The 21,094-nt window shown below is 29.2% G+C and overlaps 1 protein-coding gene across 1 annotated transcript; it reads left to right on the top strand.

The window, feature by feature from the left end:
* Positions 1-3,197: 3,197 nt before the first annotated feature.
* LOC117933044 (probable transcription factor KAN2) lies at positions 3,198-7,692 on the top strand. The gene is made up of 6 exons (XM_034854396.1): positions 3,198-4,087; positions 4,212-4,288; positions 5,031-5,076; positions 5,203-5,362; positions 6,429-6,489; positions 7,479-7,692. The coding sequence occupies exons 1-6, from the start codon at positions 3,514-3,516 to the stop codon at positions 7,584-7,586; spliced, it is 1,026 nt and encodes a 341-aa protein (XP_034710287.1). The 5' UTR covers positions 3,198-3,513; the 3' UTR covers positions 7,587-7,692.
* The last annotated feature ends 13,402 nt before the right edge of the window (positions 7,693-21,094 follow it).

Here is a 21,094-nt window from a genome sequence, read left to right on the forward strand (position 1 = left end):
TAATAAAAAATGTATGAAGAAAAAACAAATAAATAAAGTGTACCATGTCTCAAGGGTATCACATGACTATATACATATACACACACAAGACAAGGTTTTCTCAATACACAACTCTCATTTCTAGACATATCAAACCATTTTTTGAGGTTAGCTTCACATTTTTGCAGTATGGTTCAAGTGGGCTCTTGCTCAACTCCTTTGTCCTTAAGCCTATTTTGTGGCAAATGGACAATTTTGTTTTCCCAATTGTCTATTTTATAGGATGAAAATATTTCACCTATTTTAAAAAAATAATAAGCTTTAATTTCAAATTAATACTTTTCCAATTAATTTCTTCTAACAAATCCATACAATGAAATATTTTGTATTTATGTCTCAAGGTTTTAGCTTAATTAAAATTTTACTCTCTTTTTCTCTCTCTTTTGACTCTTTTATCTCGAAATTTATTTTGTGTGATACGAATAATTTTTTTTTCTTTTTAAATGCATGTTTCCCAAGATTTAAAAAAAAAAAAAAAAAAAAAAAAGAACCCTTTCTCAAAAAATGATAAACGTTTCAAATTAATATTTCTCTAAATTACTTTTTCCAAGAAATCAATTTAATCAATATGGTGACATGTTAGGTCTCAAGGTCCTTTCTTAAACTTTTGGTTTCGTATGCTCTCCTAGTGAACTCTTTTGCCTGCAAGCCTATTTTATGGGATATGAACAATTAGACTTAATTGACAGGCCTATAATTAAGCAACAATTGCAGCTTGAAAACAGTGTGTGAAATTTACTCAAGGGTGATTATTTTTATACCTAGAAAATTACCCTTGAACTTTCAACAAATTAATACTTATTCATGTACCAGTTGTCCTCAAACCCTCTAACATTTATTCATGTACAAGCCCTAACTTTCACTAAAATGGAGAGAACTTACCAAACTCAAAATTTATAGGCATTGTGCAAATTTGAATGCTCTTCCATAAATGAGATTCAGTATCAAGCATTTTTCTAGGTTTGAAATAATAGGTAGCTAACCCTAAAATCATGCATTTTATCTATATTTTCATGATACATACATGCACACCAATGTACTTACTGTACATCAATGGAGTATATTGGGAAATCTTGCTGTTTTAGAACCTCCTATAATGTGTAGGACTTCGAAGGGATCGTGCCTGGATATGTAACAATGTACCATGGCATGCCATTATTGAGCACATGGCCATTGCTGGCCTTTGAAGCATTGAGCTTGCGCGCAATCTTAAACTTTCATGAATGGAGTATATTTTGCAGATTTGTTACAGCAATCTGTCAACAAGCCAAAAGCAAGTTTTGATTCATGTATATATATATATATATATATATATATACATATGCTTTCTCTTCCATTCATTTCATGTCTAGTAATATAGGTTACATCAAAGCAAACACCAAAGTAGTGATTTGGACATACCTTTTAGGGCCTCTTTGGATGGGTGGCATTTTTTGTGACAATACTGAAAGAAATAACAAGCTTTTGCATGTGCCCACTTCTAGGGCTTATGGCATTGCTTGAGGCCCCATCAAGCTTGAGGTGCGGTTAGTCGCTGTGCCACTCCATGGGGACTCAGAAGTATGGGTGTGCAATACTTATTAATGGTGAAGAAGACATTATCTATGAATTTTGACAGAGAAAATGGCATTCAAGAATCTGTCTCTTCAACAAAAATGAAGAATTAATTTGAAGTGGTAGCTACTCTTTGGATAATGGGATGGAATATATACATATATGGTCATATGAAAGGGAAGTTATGGTTCTTGTGATGATTTTTGTGAAAGGTGATGTAGGGCCATGGGATGATCATGATATGTTTTTTTTGTTTATAAGTTTTAAAAAGAAAAAATAAAAATAAAACTTAAATCAATCTTGAAGATGAATATTGAAATTAAGGTTCTTGATCATCCTGGTTGTTCTTGTCCCAACAACCACTTGTTTCTATTAGTAGTACTGATTGGCATAAGAACCTCTCAAGCAGTAAAAACAAACAACTTCCAACCTTAGTTTTGATGTCTTATTTTCAAATTAGTATGTAACAAAATCAAATATATCTAAATGAAACTATGGTCTTTGTCAAGATGGCAAAACAAAATAATGAAAAAACATTGTTTTGACAAGGGTATTTCTTTTTTTTTTTTCTTCTTCATTTTTAAGGGAAATCGATAATGAGATGTCATGCTAGCTAGACCCATATAATGTAAATACATACAAACTCAATGAAGCTTATATACTCAACGACAAATGGAATTAGTAATGATGACGCATTGATCATATCGAGTTTCAAAAGCCCAGTATTACTTTCCAAATTCTTTTTAAGCTCATTTATGAATTATGTCTTATTACCAACAAATAGAAGGATATGGTAATGTCCTTGCATTGAGTTTCAAAAACCTAACATTGTTTTCTGAGTTAATTTTGAGTCCATTTATACATTATGTCTTACCTTTGACAAATAGAAAGATGTGGAGATGCATTTACATTGAGTTTTAGAATCCTAACAACATTTTCTAGGTTTATTTTGATTAAGTTCATTTATGTATTATGTTTTTATTAGAAAATATGATAAAAAAAATATAAAAATATGTCGGAGTTACTAGGCCATGGACTAGGGCAGCAATTTGATTCCTAGTCAAGGGTTGGCATCGGAGTCCGAGTTTAAAGCATGGTAATATGGTAACAAATAAAGGAATGTGGAGTGAAAGCGATATGGGACAAAAGGTACAAAAAAGATAGAAGAAAAATGGGAAGTGAAGGTGAAAAAAGAATTAGGGTTGGAATGATGAGAGTAATGTGTGATAAAAAAAGGGAAACGAAGAAAGGCAGAGCAGTGTAATTTAGGGTGCCATCAAGTCAAAACCCTAAAAATGGGGAATTAGGGTTTGGGGAAAGGAGCACCAACCAAACTTTAGAATTCAATGAAGAGAGGAAGGCATGGGAAGATGGTAAACATCCTAAAGTGGGTTGAGAGACAAACTCACACGTTAAAGCTTACACTAAAATTTTCCTTTCCTCGCCAAGGAAACAAGCAAAAAAGGAGTAAAAAGGAATCAAGTCTCAATTCAATTTCCTCTTTTTTCCTCTTTCTCTCCACCTCACGGTCCCTACCCCACGTCCACAATAAAGAAAGAAAGGAAAAAAAGACCATGTCTCTCCCTCTTTCTCTCTCCCCCATCTCTCTCTCCCCCTCACTCTCTCTCAAAATAGTGCCATTCCCCTCTATCTCTGTACCTCTCTCTCTCTCTCTCAAAATAGAGTGTCATTTTCTCACATATACTTCACACAAACAAGCAAGAGACTTAACTATTCACTTCTCACCTTTTCATCTCTCTCTTTCCATCTCTCTCTGCAACTACTCCCTCCCTTGATAAACTGTCTGAACAAAACCCAGAAATCTTACCAGAGAATTCATCACCAACACCACCAAAAACCCTCATACAAACAGCTTCACAACCAAACAAAGCCCAGAGAAGAAGGTAAGAGAAGAGAAGAATGGAGCTTTTTCCAGCACAACCTGATTTATCCCTCCAAATTAGCCCACCAAACACCAAACCCACATCAAGTTGGAGTAGAAGAGATCATCAAGAGGCGGATTTAGGGTTTTGGAGAAGTTCCATGGATTCCAACAAAGCCACTCCTTCTTCGCGAAAACCCGACACCGCCTCCGACCTCTCCCTCGCAAATCCAAAGGCCTTGGAGCCCTCCTCCAACCACATCCACCCACTCCACCCCAAGTATCACACACTCTTGGCTCCATCGCAACTACAACAGAAATATCATCATCATCAAGAAGGCCTTCACCAACAAATTGGCTTCCTTAGACCTATCAGAGGAATCCCCATATACCAAAGCACCCCTCCTTCATTCTCCTTCCCTCACCAACACTCATTGGACTCATCTCCATCTACAATATCCACCACCTGCTTCAACTCCAATGGACTCCAGCGATCGCGATTCATATCAAGATTTCCCACCAAGAGAAGCATGAGGGCTCCCCGAATGCGGTGGACTACCACCCTACATGCCCGCTTCGTCCACGCCGTCGAGCTCCTCGGTGGCCATGAAAGTATGTTAAATTTCCCACTCTTTGTTTCCTTAATTGATTTTGATTCTCAGTCTCCCCTCCAAACAGTAGTTGGTGAATTACCCAGCTTGAAGAAAACCAAGAAATGATTGTTTTTGTGGTTTAGGAGCTACACCCAAGTCAGTTCTTGAGCTCATGGATGTGAAGGATCTCACTTTGGCTCATGTGAAATCCCATTTACAGGTAAGAAAAATGAAAAATCAGTTCACTCCAAATGGGAAGCTTCTTCAAATTTGGTGCAATTTCCATTGTATTTTATTTTATTTATTTTTTATTTATTTGTTTATTTATTTTGGGTGTGTATGTGTGAAGTTGAACTTGCATTTACAAATCCCAATGATTTTCTCTGTGGGAAATCTCCTCAAAGCCTTCACCACCCCTTCTCTCCTTTCTCTTTTCTTTAGATCTGATGGTCCTGCAACACAACTATCAGCTTTTTGCTTGGTAGAAGGAAGCCACCAAAAATAGAAAAGAAAAAAAAAATAGAAATTCAAAAAAAAAATACAAACCCCAAGGAATTCCCAGATTAAAATACCCAAAAAAAAAGTACAACACTGCCATCATTTCACAATGATTTTCTCCTTCTTCTTCTTCTCATCCTTCTTCATTGAGTTCTGCTAACCACACTCCCTTAACCATGGTTAACTGCATACATCCATATATGTACCCATATCTACATGCCCATAAATGCATTTATGCTGTGTATACTGTCTACATACCTCACAGATGGACTCAGATTGTAGACTTTTCTTAACAGTGTGTATACATGTACCTTCACTTTGTCAGTAGGCCACAATGCCTCTATAAAGCAACATATCCATATTTAATTTCCATCTCCTCAACCTTCATCTTTTAATTTGATGCTTAATCTTCATGATAATCCAATTTTTGTAATCATTTTTTATTTTTTATTTTATTTTTCTAGATGTATCGGACCATTAAAACCACCGACAGGCCTCCAGCTTCGTCAGGTAAGAGAATTATAGGGTTTGTAGGACCATTTTTGCTCCATTATTAGTAGAGCATGAATCCGTCCTATCTACTTTGAAGCTAACAAGACAGATAAATTTAATTTTCGAGGAATTATACTTTTGTAGGACAATTGGATGGATTAGAAGGGAGGTTAGCAGGCGAGCTTTCGGAGGACAACATGGTGGATATCGAGAAGAACCCGCAAAGATGTGAGCTTGTTCATCAGAGCAGACTGGGTTTTGATCAAGATTTGGACTCCTGCAGCCTCTGGAAAAATTCTTCAAGGTGAGATTTATACTATGTAGCTTCCAGATTAGTCACCTAGTTATTAGTATATTTTTTCATGTAATACTTCCAACAAAAATTATTGGAAATGAAGACTTGGTTTCCATTTTCCACTAAAGTTGATATTTATTAATAGTTAAACCTTTTGTGAATATGGCATGTATGCTTAATATGTCCAATATTCCAATGATTACAAAAATTAATGGCTACAAAATTTATCATCTTGTGAAGTACAACTTTTTGTCATTTTTTTTTCCATTGTTAGGATGGGGAATTAACCATTTATAAACTCATCAATTCCCTATGGTTGTCTATATATAATTTGTCGTGCATTGCATAGTAACATAGGATTTAGTTTTTTCTTCTTTTAAAACCACATTAAATTCTTACCAAAAGAAAATTAAGTATGGTCCAAAGCTATATATATATATATATATTTAAGTTGGCATTTGAGCTACACATATCACCTTTCAAGAAACTAATACAAGCCAAAAACAATAATGTGAGGCTTCTATGTTTGCTTATGGATATGAAAACGACACATTACATGCAAGTGTGATCACGAAAAAGCGATGCATTGTTTCTTTTTTTCTTTTTTGGTTTGTTGAAGTTCATGTGATGACCATTGAAAACTAGGTAGCTCTATTATTGAAGGATGAATATCAAGATTTATATTTGTAAAGAATGTTGTAGGGAACAATGAAGCCCTACAAAGCCCTAAAAATTCAACGAAATGATCCTTTGGGGCATAAAAAAGCAAAGCAAAATGAGGGCCATGATGTTGAAAAATCTTGGTTCAAAAGCTGAGTCATTTGAAGCTTCCTTGTTGTTTCTTGTTATGGATAATGGGCTATCACATGGGATATGGTGAGATCTTCATCTATATATATATATATATATAAAAGCTAGCAATGGAGTTCTAAAGAAGTTATCAGTAAAAGATAGCTTTATTTTCTTAGTATATATGTATTTTATATTATGTTGCAGAGGGGCCTTTTCCTCTTCATGCATGGCCTTTACTGAGATAGAAAAAAATATTCTCTTCTTGTTGTTTCCTTTGTTGCAGGGATGATGCTTGGTTGCATGGAAAGCCTAGAGATTCTAGAGGAAGCACAACCCCTTTTGAGGTAGCTCTACTTGAAACTACTCATTTCTCTATATAAAGGAACTGCAGTGATAAGTGGTTGTTTGGCAATATATGCTTTTGTTTTTATCCTCAAACTTTAGATTTGTCCTAGTCTATGTTTCACCCAAACAAACCCCAATAATATTATTCCCTTTGGAATAAACCAAAATGAGGGCACTATAGTTCTATTACTTTCTTTATTAAGGATAACAACATGAGGAGGCAAAAGAGGATCCACTTTAAAAAATGTTATGCTTAATTTTGAAGCCTATCGTTATCCTCTTTTACCAATGTAATTAGCTTTTTAAGGGGCTTTTACCAATGTAATTAGCCTTTTAAGGGAAATTTTGAACATGGAATTAATTAACTATAGAAAACCAACATGAAATTAAATAACTAATCGAGTTGGCAATTGAGTTCTCTCCATTTCAATATACTGTTTTGATAGGATTTTATTTCTTGTTTTAACCAAAAGATAAAGTTTAAACTAAAGTTATGATTTTAAAACGACAATATCAGATTATATAAATATTCTTAAATATAGAATGACTTCCTGAATAAGATAAAACAAAGTTTTTACGAGAAGTAACATGTTTTTATTTTTATATTAAATTCTTTTAATGAAAATATCTATCTTAGAGCTTAATTTTTTCTTGAGATTAATAAAAACTTTTTGTCTTTTAAAATTATTTCAAACATAATTTCACTCGATTTCTTGAGATTAATAAAAACTTTTCGTCTTTTAGAATTATTTCAAATATAATTTCATTCAAAGGACAATCTTTTTATTTTAAAATAAAAGAGAAAAGTAATGAATCAAGTAACTTAAAATAGAAGTAATGTTACTCTAATTTAAAAAAGGAAAAAGAAAAGAAAAAAGGGAGACCCAAATTATTTCTTAAAAATCCCAAGCTATTTACCTATCCAACAATTATTTTGCCTTCATGATTTGATTTTTTTTTAATTTTAATATATTGTTTTATTTTGCAGGATACTGCAAGCCATGAAAGAGTAGTGATGGATGTGAACTCAACAAGCTTTTCAAGAATGAGCCCCAAGAAACCCAATTTGGAGTTCACTTTAGGGAGGTCACAATGAGCATATTTCCTAGGAACCCTAAGTACTCATTCCAAAATCATTATATTTATGATGTTTTGAAGAGAGTGATGGGAAATGGGAATCAGGTACCCTCTTAAAAATTGAAGAGAAAGAAAGAGAAAGAAGATGAAGAAAAGAAAAAGAAAAGAGAAGAAAGAAAAAGACAAGGAGACAAAAGAGACAGAAAGCAGATAAAGGAGTATCATTCTGTGACACCCAAATCATAATCTTATTATATTCATATATAGGTATATACATATATTTATATATATGAAATCTAATTGATTTTGTGTTTTTCTTTTCCATGGCACTTTAAGGGAGAGTGAAAGAGAAAAGAAAGAGAGAGAGAGAGAGAGAGAAAAGGAGATTGAACCTTGGTAATTGTGAATCTTCTGTTGTTTGGGCCCCCTTGTACCTAATACAACTTGTGAGTGTGTGACACCCATTATTTCATTTTCATTTTACACTAAGATGATGGTGGCATGCATCATCCCCATGGGTGAATATGAAATATAAAGTCACTTTACATGCTCATGAAAAAGATACAAAAGGCATAAAAATAAAATATAAAAAGTAGGTCTATATCACCTACTCTTGATTTTTTTTTTTCTCTTTTTTTTTTTCCTTCCTTTAATATATGTGGGTTTAAAAAAAAAAATGGTAATATTTTGTACCCATAAACTTGATCTTAAAGTCTTAAAATTTATATGGCTGTGATAGATTTGAAAAAATAAAAATCAAGGGTTAAGATTATTGGTCTAGCCAAAACTCATTGTAACAAGGCAAAAAGTAAGAGATTTATTTTTATGGGTGGAACTCAAATTTTAATTAAAGTCTTAAGAGATTTAATTTGATGGAAGGAAGTCAAAATTCAATGAAAGTGTAAAATAAATCACATTAAAAAATTCTAAGTAAATTCAGAACTTTTCATTTTATCAAACTCATAATGTTAATTCTAATTATTCATTACCCTAAATCCCTAGTTAAAGAGTTCAGACATTCTACATTAATAATAAATACCTTTGTCTAATAATTTTATTTGAATATGTGTAAAATAAGAATGGGGATTAAAGTAAAAATAAATAAATATAAATAATATAGTCGGAAACTTCGATGCTATATATTTAGTCTAGGATAAAATTTGAAGTAGAACCCATGAAAAATGTTTAAATTTTGCACCAAAAGACAAAGTAGGATACCAAAAAGATGTGTCCCTTTTCTTTTAAGGAATGATCCCCAATCCCATTAGGCAAAAAGAATAGACCCATCAATGTTGAATGAGCACCACTTATTGGCCATAGATGTGAACCCAAATTATCTCACAAATATATACAACAATCATTTTCATCAACAATTGCTCTACTATTCATGGCTGCATTTTTTCCATGTCCTTATCTGCAGGCCTCTTTCCCTCTATGGGGTGTCACTACAATCACTAGGATATATGTGTGGCTCTCCTTGCATGGGACTTAGACTTTGGTTCTCTATTAATTAAGCTTCTATATTGGGTCCATTTTTTCGAGGGAAGCATCGTCTCTAATTTATTGTGATGTTTGAAAGGTGGATAGAATGTCATTCTTGATGTGCCATATATTAGTTACATGCAAACCAAGTATATGTATCAATAATAAATGTTCTCTTTTATTTCTTTTGGTGTTCAATTTGAATGAAAACTACTAGAAATAGTCCCACAAGATTGATAGTTGAAATTCAATGAATGAACTACTCCATAAACAAATTAACAAGAATTAATGATCTCGTTTTAAATCTGCAATTGCTTGTATCGATTCTTAGGGTATGTTTAGTTTTCAAATGTTATTTTTGCTTTTTATAAAGTATTAATGATAGGAAAAAGACGATGAGGAAAACATTTTCTTATGTTTGATTTACTATGAAAGAAAATTAAAATTAATTAGAATAAGTTATAAATTTATGTATTTTTAAATTATTTAGTTTCTACATGGAAAATGAAAAAGAAGAATTGAATTGAAGATATATATATAAATAATTTATTAATTTTTATTTTTTAAATTTCTTTTCTTTCCTTTTTTTTCTATTTCCTTTCCTTCATATCTTTCCTCAAATTTTCAAAAGCTCGTGTGATAATGAAAGAGTGAAGAAAAGAAAATAACAAGGAAAATTATAAAGAAAGAAAAATATAAGAAAATTTTACAATGTTTCTCTCTTGTTTGGATATTGATGATAAAATTAAGAGAAAAATAAATAAATTATTATGAAATATACAACTTTTCTCACCTTTATTTGAAGAAATAAAGAAGGAAAATTTGTAACATTTCTCCTTCTCTTTTCTTTAATATTTTGTTCTTGACCCTTTTTTCGTGAATTCTAAAATAAGAAAATAATTCTTTTAAAACCTTTTTCCTTCCATTTCTTTAGTGTTTTTCAAAAACCAAACATAGTCTTATGATATATGATTCTTGAAAATTTTAAGAAAAAATGCAAAGAAAGAAAATAGGAAAAAAAAATTAAAAATAAAATATAAATTTAAAATTTATATAATTTTTTTACATATTTTTTTTAAATTCATTTCACTTTTTATATTAAAAATTAAATAATTTGACAATATATAAGTTTTTAATTAATTTTAGTTATATACTCACTATATTCCTTAAACCAAACATATTATTAGGGTTGGTGTATTATTTTATATCTAGCTTTAAAAATAAGTCATACTCCTATGTATTGTCCTTTTCATTCCTGGTTGGAATATACAGAAATCATTATTAAGTGGGATTTTACAGAAAAAAAGAAATTAATAATAATCATTAGAACTTGTTCGGTTGTTGCATGCCTCTTCATGGCAACGTTCTGTAAAATAATGACTATGAGAAGGAAAGATTAACCTTGAGCTTATTTTTGTTTTTGTTTTTTTTTTAATTTTCATTTTTGAGTTTATATAAAATTAATTTTAAGAGGGAAGTTTTTTGGTATAAGTTTTTTAAATAATTATCAAAAAATAATTTTTATATTGAATTCCTAAGAGATACTTCTTTATGAATTTATAAATGATTAATTTCAATATTTTATTTCTCTTCTTATTTTTATTTTTTTGCAAAATTAGCTCAATACAAAGTTCTTTAAAAGAGCTTTAAGACGCAAAATTTAAGTCATAAAAAGGTCCTTTGATATGTAAGTAAACATATAAAGTAGTACATCTAAAGTGGTGTTAATTTGGTTTGTTTCAAATAGAAAAAATCAAATATTTTCAACCAACATAACTAAATTGAAATTATTTTTATATTTAATATCTGATTTTTATTACATTTAATCAGCTTCTAACAAGTGAGCAAATATATATATATTAAATCAATGAAAATTAATATAATATTACTTTAGAACCAAATTAAATGTTTGATGTAATTTTGAAAATTATAGTTAAAATTTAAATAATTAGTTAAAGTGATTTTTGTATTTTTTTCTTTTTTTAGAAATTACCTTTTTTGTTGTAACACATTATAAAATTGTACCATGGATAAGAAATATTATAACAAGTAAATATTTAATATTGAAATATAAAAAATTTTACTTACTAATAAAATGAAGAAAAATTAGTGTAAAATATCAAACATAATTTTTATATTGAAGAAAATATGTTCTCTTTTATTTTCTATAACAAATAAATTAATGATAAAAAGACTTGATAAAACTAAAAGTTGAAGTCATTAACTATGATTTGAAGCAAAAGGTAAAAAAAAACACATTCAATGACCCATGTTCTTAAGGAAAAAAAGTTAAAACTAAGCGGATGTTTAATAAACCACCTTAGTAACTTAAAGTGGTTTAATAGCTTAATTTAAGTCATTAAATAAATTAAATATATTTAGTAAAATAACGTATAACTTAAAATAAAAAATAATTTTAAGTAATAAATGAAAATAATTAATTTATTATTAACTTCACGTCTTTATTTTACCATTTTATTCTTATTTGTTATAATTACCTCAACGATCTTTTTTACTATTTTACGACTTCTATTATTACTCGATCTTCTTTACTCTAATTATAATTTATGAGAATAAATATATCAATTTAATTATTTAAAATAAATTTTATTAAACAACCTTAATACTTAAATTAAGAAATAGATAATAAGTTTTAAGTCAATAACTTAAATATATTTAACTTAAAATTAAATTAAATTATTAAATATTAAGTTTTATTAAATACTCATAAAAATTATAATAAATAATTATAATTTTAACATAAAAAAAAGTTTAATTACACTAACAACTTTATAAATATTAAAAACACAACCAATCAAGTCTAACACATATATTTAGCTTTTATTTTTTCATATCAGGTCGGATGTCATTGATTTGTATCTTATTCATTTTCTATCTTCAGTGTCATTATCTGAATCATTATTATTAAATAAGATTTTCAAGTAGATATCATCCGTTGCGTGATTCACCGATTTATCCACCGTCACTATGGCTGCTACAAGCCTACGCTCTCTCGGATATTGAGTAGGTTGACCCGGGAAGAGAAGCTTACCCTCTCTTTGATGGGGAGTGGGTTGTATCGGAAACAGATCCAAATGAACCTCAAAAAAAAAAAAAAAAGGAATACGCTAATGAGACCAGGGGGACACTAATTTGATGGTTTTTTTTGTAAAATAACTTGATCTATTATTATTATTATTTATCAAAATAAACTACTGTTTTGCCAAATTCTAGGGAAAGAGGGGCCATTATGAATGAGAGGCCAGAGAGAGAGAGAGAGAGAGAGTGAGAGGCCGGAGAGAGAGGTCGTAAAAGAGAGATAGGGGGCCGTACGGAGATTGGTAGAGTTGCAGAGATGAATGGAGACAATGAAAGAGATGGATGGGAATGGTCAAAATATGTTGTTGTGTGTATTCATTCATTCTCTTATCATTTCACCTCTCATCTTCAAGACATTGACTTCTCCCCCCATTTCTACTCTGCCCTTTTTTTCTTCAATTCCCATGCCCTTGCATTTATTCTCACTCTACCTAACTCTTCTTTCTATTAAATGAAGTTAATTCAAATTATCCCATACTCTCTCTCTCTCTCTCTCTCTCAACCATTATTTTGAAAATTATTTTTTTAATATTAGTATTTTTACTATTTTAACATGTCCTTATATTTTTTCCATATGCCAGAAATACATTTTTTTTTTAAACACAAGAATCAATCCCACAACAATAATAACTATTTCTACTCCCCTCCCAAGTGGGCTCATATATCTTTAATGGAAAAATAAATTCATTGATGGTGATTAGCTTAATAACTATTCTCTTCATCACTCTTAACACAATATGATGATGATTAGACTTTGTATTTAATGTGTATTAATCACAACATTTTTTTTGTATTTATTGTTTATTGATCACTTTTTTAATGTATTTAATCACCATTTACCATGTGTAATTAAGCTAATGATAAGCAATAATAGCTTTGATAAAAAAATAATAATATTAAGGAATATGTTAAGGTACGGTAATGGTATCCTACCGAATAAAAAATCTGAATTTTCGAATTTGTATGAAAATGTTTAGATCGTGGAAAGAGTGTTCAAATAACGAGATTAAAGTACGATGATATAAACAAATAGAATTAGGATACAAACAATGAGACATAAAAATATATGTATGACACCACTTGATTGGTGGTATCTTTCCAATATCTATTGAAAAAGGTATATTTTTGTTTTATAGTTGAACCCTAATATTGATTTTGATAATTGAAATTATGTATTATTGTTATTTTTTGAAGAAAAATGCTATTTACATTTTCGAGAATATAAGTGCACTTAAGAAAATGCCCCTAGGATAATATTGGAATTGAGAAAATACTCTACAATAAAAGTATGACTGATTGTATAGAAAGCAGAAATTATGAGTATTTACATTTAGCATATACTTAAAATTACCATTAAGTATAAAAAGAATACTCTTTCAATTAATAATTATGAGTAATGAAGAAAATAACAAAGACTTCAAAATATGCTTTTGGAGGCCTAAACAATCCAAAATACATTTCTACCGTTTCCTTGGTTTGCTCTACCATTTTCATCATAATTTTTACCATTTTTTAGTGTGAGAGGCTCTAAAGAAGTGATAAATCATAAAAATAATATATTGGGCATATATTATTTCATTTATTATTATATCTTCATAATGTTTTAAGGAAAAATTAAAAGGAAAATGATAATAATTTTAAAAGACATAAGTTCTCTATTTGAGACGAATTCTTCAAACTTTCAAAAAAATTTCACTTCCCTATATATTTTATTAACACTTTAAAGAAGGCCCATATAATTCTCAAACATAATTTTATTTGTAGTATAATTTAAACGTTTTCTTTAATGTTTGGGAGAATTTTTCTTATTTGGAAAATTAAAAAAAATTAAAGGATCTAATACTTAATAGATCACTTTTTATAGAATTTTTAATACTTAATAGATCTAATACTTAATAGATTTTTCTTTTTTTTCAAAAATCACTTTTTATATGTAAAAAATCACTAAGAAGACTATTAAATACTTCTTTTTTTTTTTTTTTTTTTTCATATTTGAACATTTATGCCATGTTCGGCTCTTGAAAAATTTGAAGGAAAATGCAAGAGAAAGAAAATAGAGAGGAAAAGTAGAAAGAAATGAAAAATTAAAGAAAAAAATATATATAAAATCCATAAATTATTTTGATATATTGCCTAAAACATTTTTCATTTATTTAACTCTTCTATATAAAGATTAAATAATTTAAAAATATATAAATTTCTTAATAATTTTAATTATGTTTTACTTTATTTCACATTTTCCATAACAAAACTAAACATGGAAAAATAATTTTCGTTAGTATTTTTTTTTCTTTCCCTAGTACTTTCCAAAAACCAAATATAACCTAAGGTCATATTTAGTTTATGGAAAGTATTAAGGAAAAAAATGTTAAAGAAATATTTTTTTTTCTCATATTTGATTGTCTTATGAAAAATAAAATAATTTGTAATAAGATAATAATTTTATATCTTATATTATATAAATCCCTTCATTTTCTTTTTCCTTTTTAATAAAATTGAATAAAATTTTTGTTGATTGACATCAACAATAAAATAAGAAATTTTAAAAAAACTTAAAAAGCTAAAAATATAAAAACAAAACACTGACTTTCATTATGTTGTTAAAGTACACTAGTTAAAAATATGGATATCAAGAAAGAAAAATATAATAATAGTCAATAATTTAATTTTAAAATTTTTAAGTTTTTTATTTTATTTTAATTATATTTAATTTGTAAGTATTTTAGCTTTAATTATATTTTTAAATTTCTTATTTTATTGTTGGTTAATATTCTAAGAATGTTTATTTTCAAAGAGAAAAAAAAATTCTTAAATTAGGTCTTAGAGTGAAAAGAAAAAATAAAACTAAAAGGGAGATTCATTCTTTACAATTAAGTACTTACATTTCTATTTATTAATTTGTATTATTGACATAGTAAGTAAAATAATTATTTTAGGAAATAATTATATTACATATATTTTAAAATATTGATAAATGAATGAAGATAAAACTAATTTATAAAATTTTGAATTCTTTATATATATATATATATATATATATTTAAAAATTAGCAAGTCATAACTCATAACCCATTTTCCCTATTTTTTTCCCTGATTTTCCTTTTCTCCCATTTTCCTTCAAAACTTTCTAAACCAAACATGGGTGTAAGAAAATTCCTATTTTCTAAGCAATAATAAAATAAAATAAAGAAAAAAAAGAAGGAAAAAGTCCTAAACCACTTGGCCTACACCCACAATGAGGTTAATAATTAATGCATACATGCATATCAACCATTCTTGACATGCCATCAAACAATGCCCAAAACCAAAACAAACAAACAAGTCAAGAATATATATATTTGAAAATTCAGAAAAAAATACAGAGAGTGAGTCAGAGGAAATAAAAGCGAGAGTACGGAGGGAAAAGGTGGGGGAGAGAGAGAATGTATGAGGAAAGAGGAAAAAGAATAAAATGAAAAAAAAAAAAAGAGGAAAAGAGGAAACAGATAGATAGTAGATGCCCACCCACCAAAAACCCCCCAACACACCAATGATTTTGCACTCTATTACTCTATGATTGATTTGTGGTGCTTTCACTCCTCCTCAGTCCTCAGTCCGCGGCCCTCACATGTATTATTTATATATGTTATATATCATTTTTGATATTTTCCTTCTGGGCATGAATGAATAGAATGATGGGAGAGATGGTGGTTAAGGGAGAGAGAGAGAGAGAGAGAGAGAGCGAGAGAGAGAGAGAGAGGGGAAAGAAAGAATAAAGACGGCATTGGGAGGTGGGGAAGAGTGTAAGTTGATTGAGACGAGAGACTGCGGCAGCTGTCGCTGTCTCCTCGCCCGCGCCATTCAAGGCATACTTCACGGGCACTGTCTTCTTCCCCATTCTTCCATTGGGACCATTTTTCACCCTCCTCCCCCCACCTCATTTTTTTATTTAATAATTTTAAAATTTAATGAAAAATTATATAATAGTACCCGACTTAAGTGTTAAGGGAAAAAAAAAAAAAAATACTAAAAGAATGATTGATTAAAAAATTAAATATGATTAAAATAAGTTTAAAATTTATGAATTTTTAACTTATTTAATCTTTATATAAATAGTAAAAATAAGTCAAAAATAATAATAATAAAATTATTAATTTTTATTTTCATTTATTTTATTTCCTTTAAATTTTTTTGAACCAAAGGTGGGTCTATAACAAACTTAATTTTTTTTTAGATAAAAAAATATGTTTTGTAAAATAAAAAATTAATTTTTTAGGAACTTATTTTAAAAATATTTTAATTATTTTCACTTATGAATAAAAGTTCTCAAACTAACAAGCATTATAAAAAAAATATTATAGAATTAAAAACTGTTTTTAAAACCTCATTTTTCAAAATTGATTTCCAGAATGTCGGCATTTATTAAATGTTGGATCTCCACCATTGAAAATGCAAAAAAAAAATTAGGTTGTCAGATGAAAGTAAAAAAGAAAAAAGAAAGAAAGAAATAAGTGTGCAATATGATCTAAATGTATATATGATATGATCTGATCAATTATTTTTTTTTTATAGGTATATCTTTAATATTTAAGAAAAATTATCTCATATCTAATTATATGGTACGGTTTTAACTGACAAGATGGGTTGAATATTTAGTAAAAAATAATGTTAAAAATTATTCAAAATGTATAATTTTTCTTATAAATAATTTTTATTATGTTTGATTTTACTTGATACTTTTGGTGATAAACCAAACAAAAGTACATGATTCTTTTCTACCCTTTTTTTCCTCTGATCCAAACAAAGCTAAAGTGTTAAGCAATGGTTTGTTGGGCCTCAATAATAGAAGGCCCATTGAACCCAAAGATGGCCTAAATAGAGTAAAGGCCAGAGCTGGGCATAGATTAACATCAGGCCCAGAACCAAACCCAATCCTCGTTGGTGCAGCCCAAATCCATTCAAAAGATTTATTATTATTTTCTATGTTTCAAAAATAAAAATATAAAATATTTCAAAACGCCATCTTACTTATATTTTAAAAATCTTTTATCCAAATTTTCTATACATATATTTTTTAAATAATTTTTATTTTTTAGAAACTAAATTTTTAAGGAAAATCTTTACTATTTGTATTAGAGTTATATTTTATAGTGGAGTTACTATTATTTTAAGCCATGATTGAAATTTAGTTATGTCTAAAAAACTTTTGTAATGTCAAATTTGCCCCTTTAAAATTTCGACTTTGACTCTATTTAGGATCATTTTTTGCTCTATATTTTACTTCACAAGTTGAAGATGAAGTTAAAGTTATGATTTTTAAAGGACAATATTAATAGAATAAAAGTTTTATTAAACATAATATAACTTCTTGCATGAGTTAAAATAGAACTTTTACAAGGGGTAAAAATTCCAGACTTTTATATCAAACTCTTTTTAAAGGTATAAGCTTTTTATGAGAAACCACATAATTAAGTTTAAAATAAAAAGTCGTTAAGGTTTTAGAAGTCAATTCAGAATTCTCAACTTCTAATACATAGCTGAAACTAAAAAAAAGAAATTAAGGGGATGTTTAGTAAAACTTAATACTTATTACTTAATGACTTAAGTTAACTTTAAGTTAAATTATAATTAAGTTGTTGACTTAAAACTTCTTATTTTAACTATTAAGGTTGCTTAATAAAATTCATTTTAAATCATCAAATTAACATATTTATCCTCATAAATGACAAAGGAGGTCGAGTAATAATGGAGGTCATGAAGTAACAAAAAAGATTGTTAAGATAACTAGGATAAGTGAGGGTAAAATAAAAAAAACGAAGATATAGACTTAAGAATAAATTTATTATTTTTACTTATTACTTAAAGTTATTTTTAACTTTAAATCATTTTATTAAGTTATTTTACCAAACACCCTTAATTTACTTAATAACTTGAATTAAATTATTAAGTTACTTTAAGTTATTAAGTTGTTTACTAAAAACTCACTGAGTTAAATAAAAACTTATTTGAAAGTGATTTGGGAATATTAAAAGCAAGCCATTTTAGTGCTTGGATATAGAAGGCGTTTGACCACATTTTAGAAATTATTTTCAAACATTTAAAAAATCACTTTGTAGACCCCTTCTGTGGGGGGCCCCTTTTCTCCCGGGAAAGGGGCTGCATGGGCATGGCAGGGGCCATGCTGGTGGTAGAAAAAAACCATATTGGTTGATGCATGAACAGGAAGGTGGGTGATGGCTTGCTGAGGAAGGAAAAACAGAGAAGGAAGGACCAAGAGGGTAGGGGTTTTTTCTTTTTCTGGGAGGCTGATGAAGATAGAGGGGGGCAAAGGGGGGAGATACCGTGAAAAACGAGCAGAAAAAAAAGGAGATAACACAGGTATGGATTCTGAAAACCGGATTCATTCATTTATTTATTTTTTTGTTTGTTTTTGATGCCATGTTATGATAGTTTCTATGCATGAGGATTTTCATTTTTGATGTCTGAACATGCATATTGTGGATCCTTGTAATTTATTTATTTTCTTCTAGAATCTGAGCTTACTTACACCCACCATACTCATTCTCTCTCTCTCTACCTTCAACCTCATTCATGCCTGCCTAACCAAACCCACTACTCATTTCTCATGCGGACGTGGGCACCATGTATGGGAAATAATTAACCCATTCTCCATGTGCTTCCAGGCCTTTCTCATGCCCTACCCATTGCACTTAGCAGACGTATCCTCCTAGCCCCATGCACAAGGGCACCTCCATATCTTTTCACCTTTCATACCCATCTCCTCAAGCTCGCTGCTCATTCCTTTGCGTCCATGGAGGACCTACCGATCATCTCCGAAACCCCAATCTTAGAATCAGACTCTGATCCACGTCCACGTGTCCCAAGGTTCGCCGGAGCATCCTGCTGCCCGTGCGCTGAATCGAAAGCAACTGAGCTTCTTAGAGCTCTGAAGGTCGCGGAAAGAGACTCCGTAACCATCGCTGAGAGCTCCACTTCTCTCTTTGCTTCGCTGTGTTTGGCTCTCTCTGAGGTTACTGGCAGTCCTGTCGATCATATGCGGTGCTTCAGTGATGCTGCAGGCCGCCTCCAGGAATCAGCACTTGATGCAGCTACAGGGGGTAGCCGGTGAGGAAGATGGTTTTTTTTTTTTCTTTAGCCCGCCCATGTTAGTATCAGATATGGGCTTGTTTTTGGAGCCCAGCCCAAGTCCATAATAAGTGAGCCCATGTAGCTACCTCATGTCCTAACAAGTTTTAAATCTTTAATTTTAGTAAGTTATTAACTTATTCATGCATTTTCATTTCTTTTTTTTATTTTATCTTCACAAATTTAGTTAGCTCAAACTTAAAGACAAATTATTAATTATATTTTTATTTCAAAATTTATACTATTCAATTTCACTAGCTTAAACATTATGATCATTAATTATTATTATTATTTCGTATGAATCTATTTATCACCTTTTAAAAATCTCATTCGTTAAAACCTAATTCTAATTCTTCAAAAATCCAAAATCCCAAATTTAATTTTCAATCTCGGAATTTACACTATTCAATTTCGTTCATTTAAATACCGTGTTTGTCAATGAGTATTATTATTATTTCGTATGTATCTATTCATCATCTTTTAAAAATCTTAGTCATCAAAGTTAAATTCTAATCCTTGAAAAATCCCATATCCTAATATAATCTTTCAATAATCTATTTAAATCCCATTTTCATCAATTAAGAATTATTACCATATATTATCTACCTATTTAAAGTCTAAAGCTTTCAAAGAAATCATGTGTCTTAATTTAATTCTTCAATAATTAGTTCAAATCTCATCATCATCCATTAGAGTTAGTATCCCATATTTATTTACTAATTTAAAATCCAACCCTTCAGAAATCCGATGTCCTAACTTAATTTTCAAACCCCTAAAAATTCCACTATTCTTTTTATTCCGCTTTAAATGATTATTTTCGTTAATTAGTATTATCATCCTATATTAGTTTATTTATCCAAAATCCAATCCTTTAAAAAGATCCAATGTCATAATTTAATTTTCAATCCTAAAATTCTACTATTTGTCTAAATGTTATTTTCTTTAATTTGAATTAGTATCCTATATTCATTTACTTATTTAAAGTCTAATCTCTCAAAGATCTAACTCCCTAACTTAATTTTTCAATTCTAAAAATTCCACAATTCACTTAAATCTTATTTTCATTAGAATTATCATCCCCTATTTACCTATTTATTTAAAGTCTAATCCTTTGAAAATCCCATGCCTTAACTTAATTTTTCGATAATTTGTTTAAATCTTATTCTCATAAATCGAATCATTATCCTATATTTATTAGTTATTCAAAGTTTAATTCATCAAGAAAATCCCATGCCTTAATTTAGTTCTTCAAATATTCGTTTAAACCTTATGTTCATCAATTGGAATTATTATCCTATATTCATCCATCTATCTAGTCTAATCCTTCAAAAATCCTATGCTTTAATTTAATTCTTCAAATACTTGTTTAAATCTTATTCTCATAAATCGAATCATTATCCCATATTTATTATTTATTCAAAGTCTAATCCTTTAAAAATCCAACACCTTAATTTAATTCTTCAGGTATTCGTTTAAATCTCACGTTCATCAATTGGAATTATTATCCTATATTCATCTATCCATCTAGTCTAATCCTTCAAAAATCCTATGTTTTAATTTAATTCTTCAAATATTTTTTTAAACCTTATTTTCATCAATTAGAATTATGATCCCATGTTTATTTAGTTATTCAAAGTCTAATCCTTCAAAAATTCCCTGTCTTAATTTAATTTTTCAGTAATTCGTTTAAATCTTATTTTCATCAATCAGGATTATTATCCCATATTCATCTATTTATTTAAGACCTAGTTCTTCAAAAATCCCACGTCTTAATTTAATTTTTTAATCCTAAAAATTCTACAATTCATCTAAATTTTATCC

This window comes from Vitis riparia, chromosome 16, assembly GCF_004353265.1.
Source record: "Vitis riparia cultivar Riparia Gloire de Montpellier isolate 1030 chromosome 16, EGFV_Vit.rip_1.0, whole genome shotgun sequence".
NCBI lineage: Eukaryota > Viridiplantae > Streptophyta > Magnoliopsida > Vitales > Vitaceae > Vitis > Vitis riparia.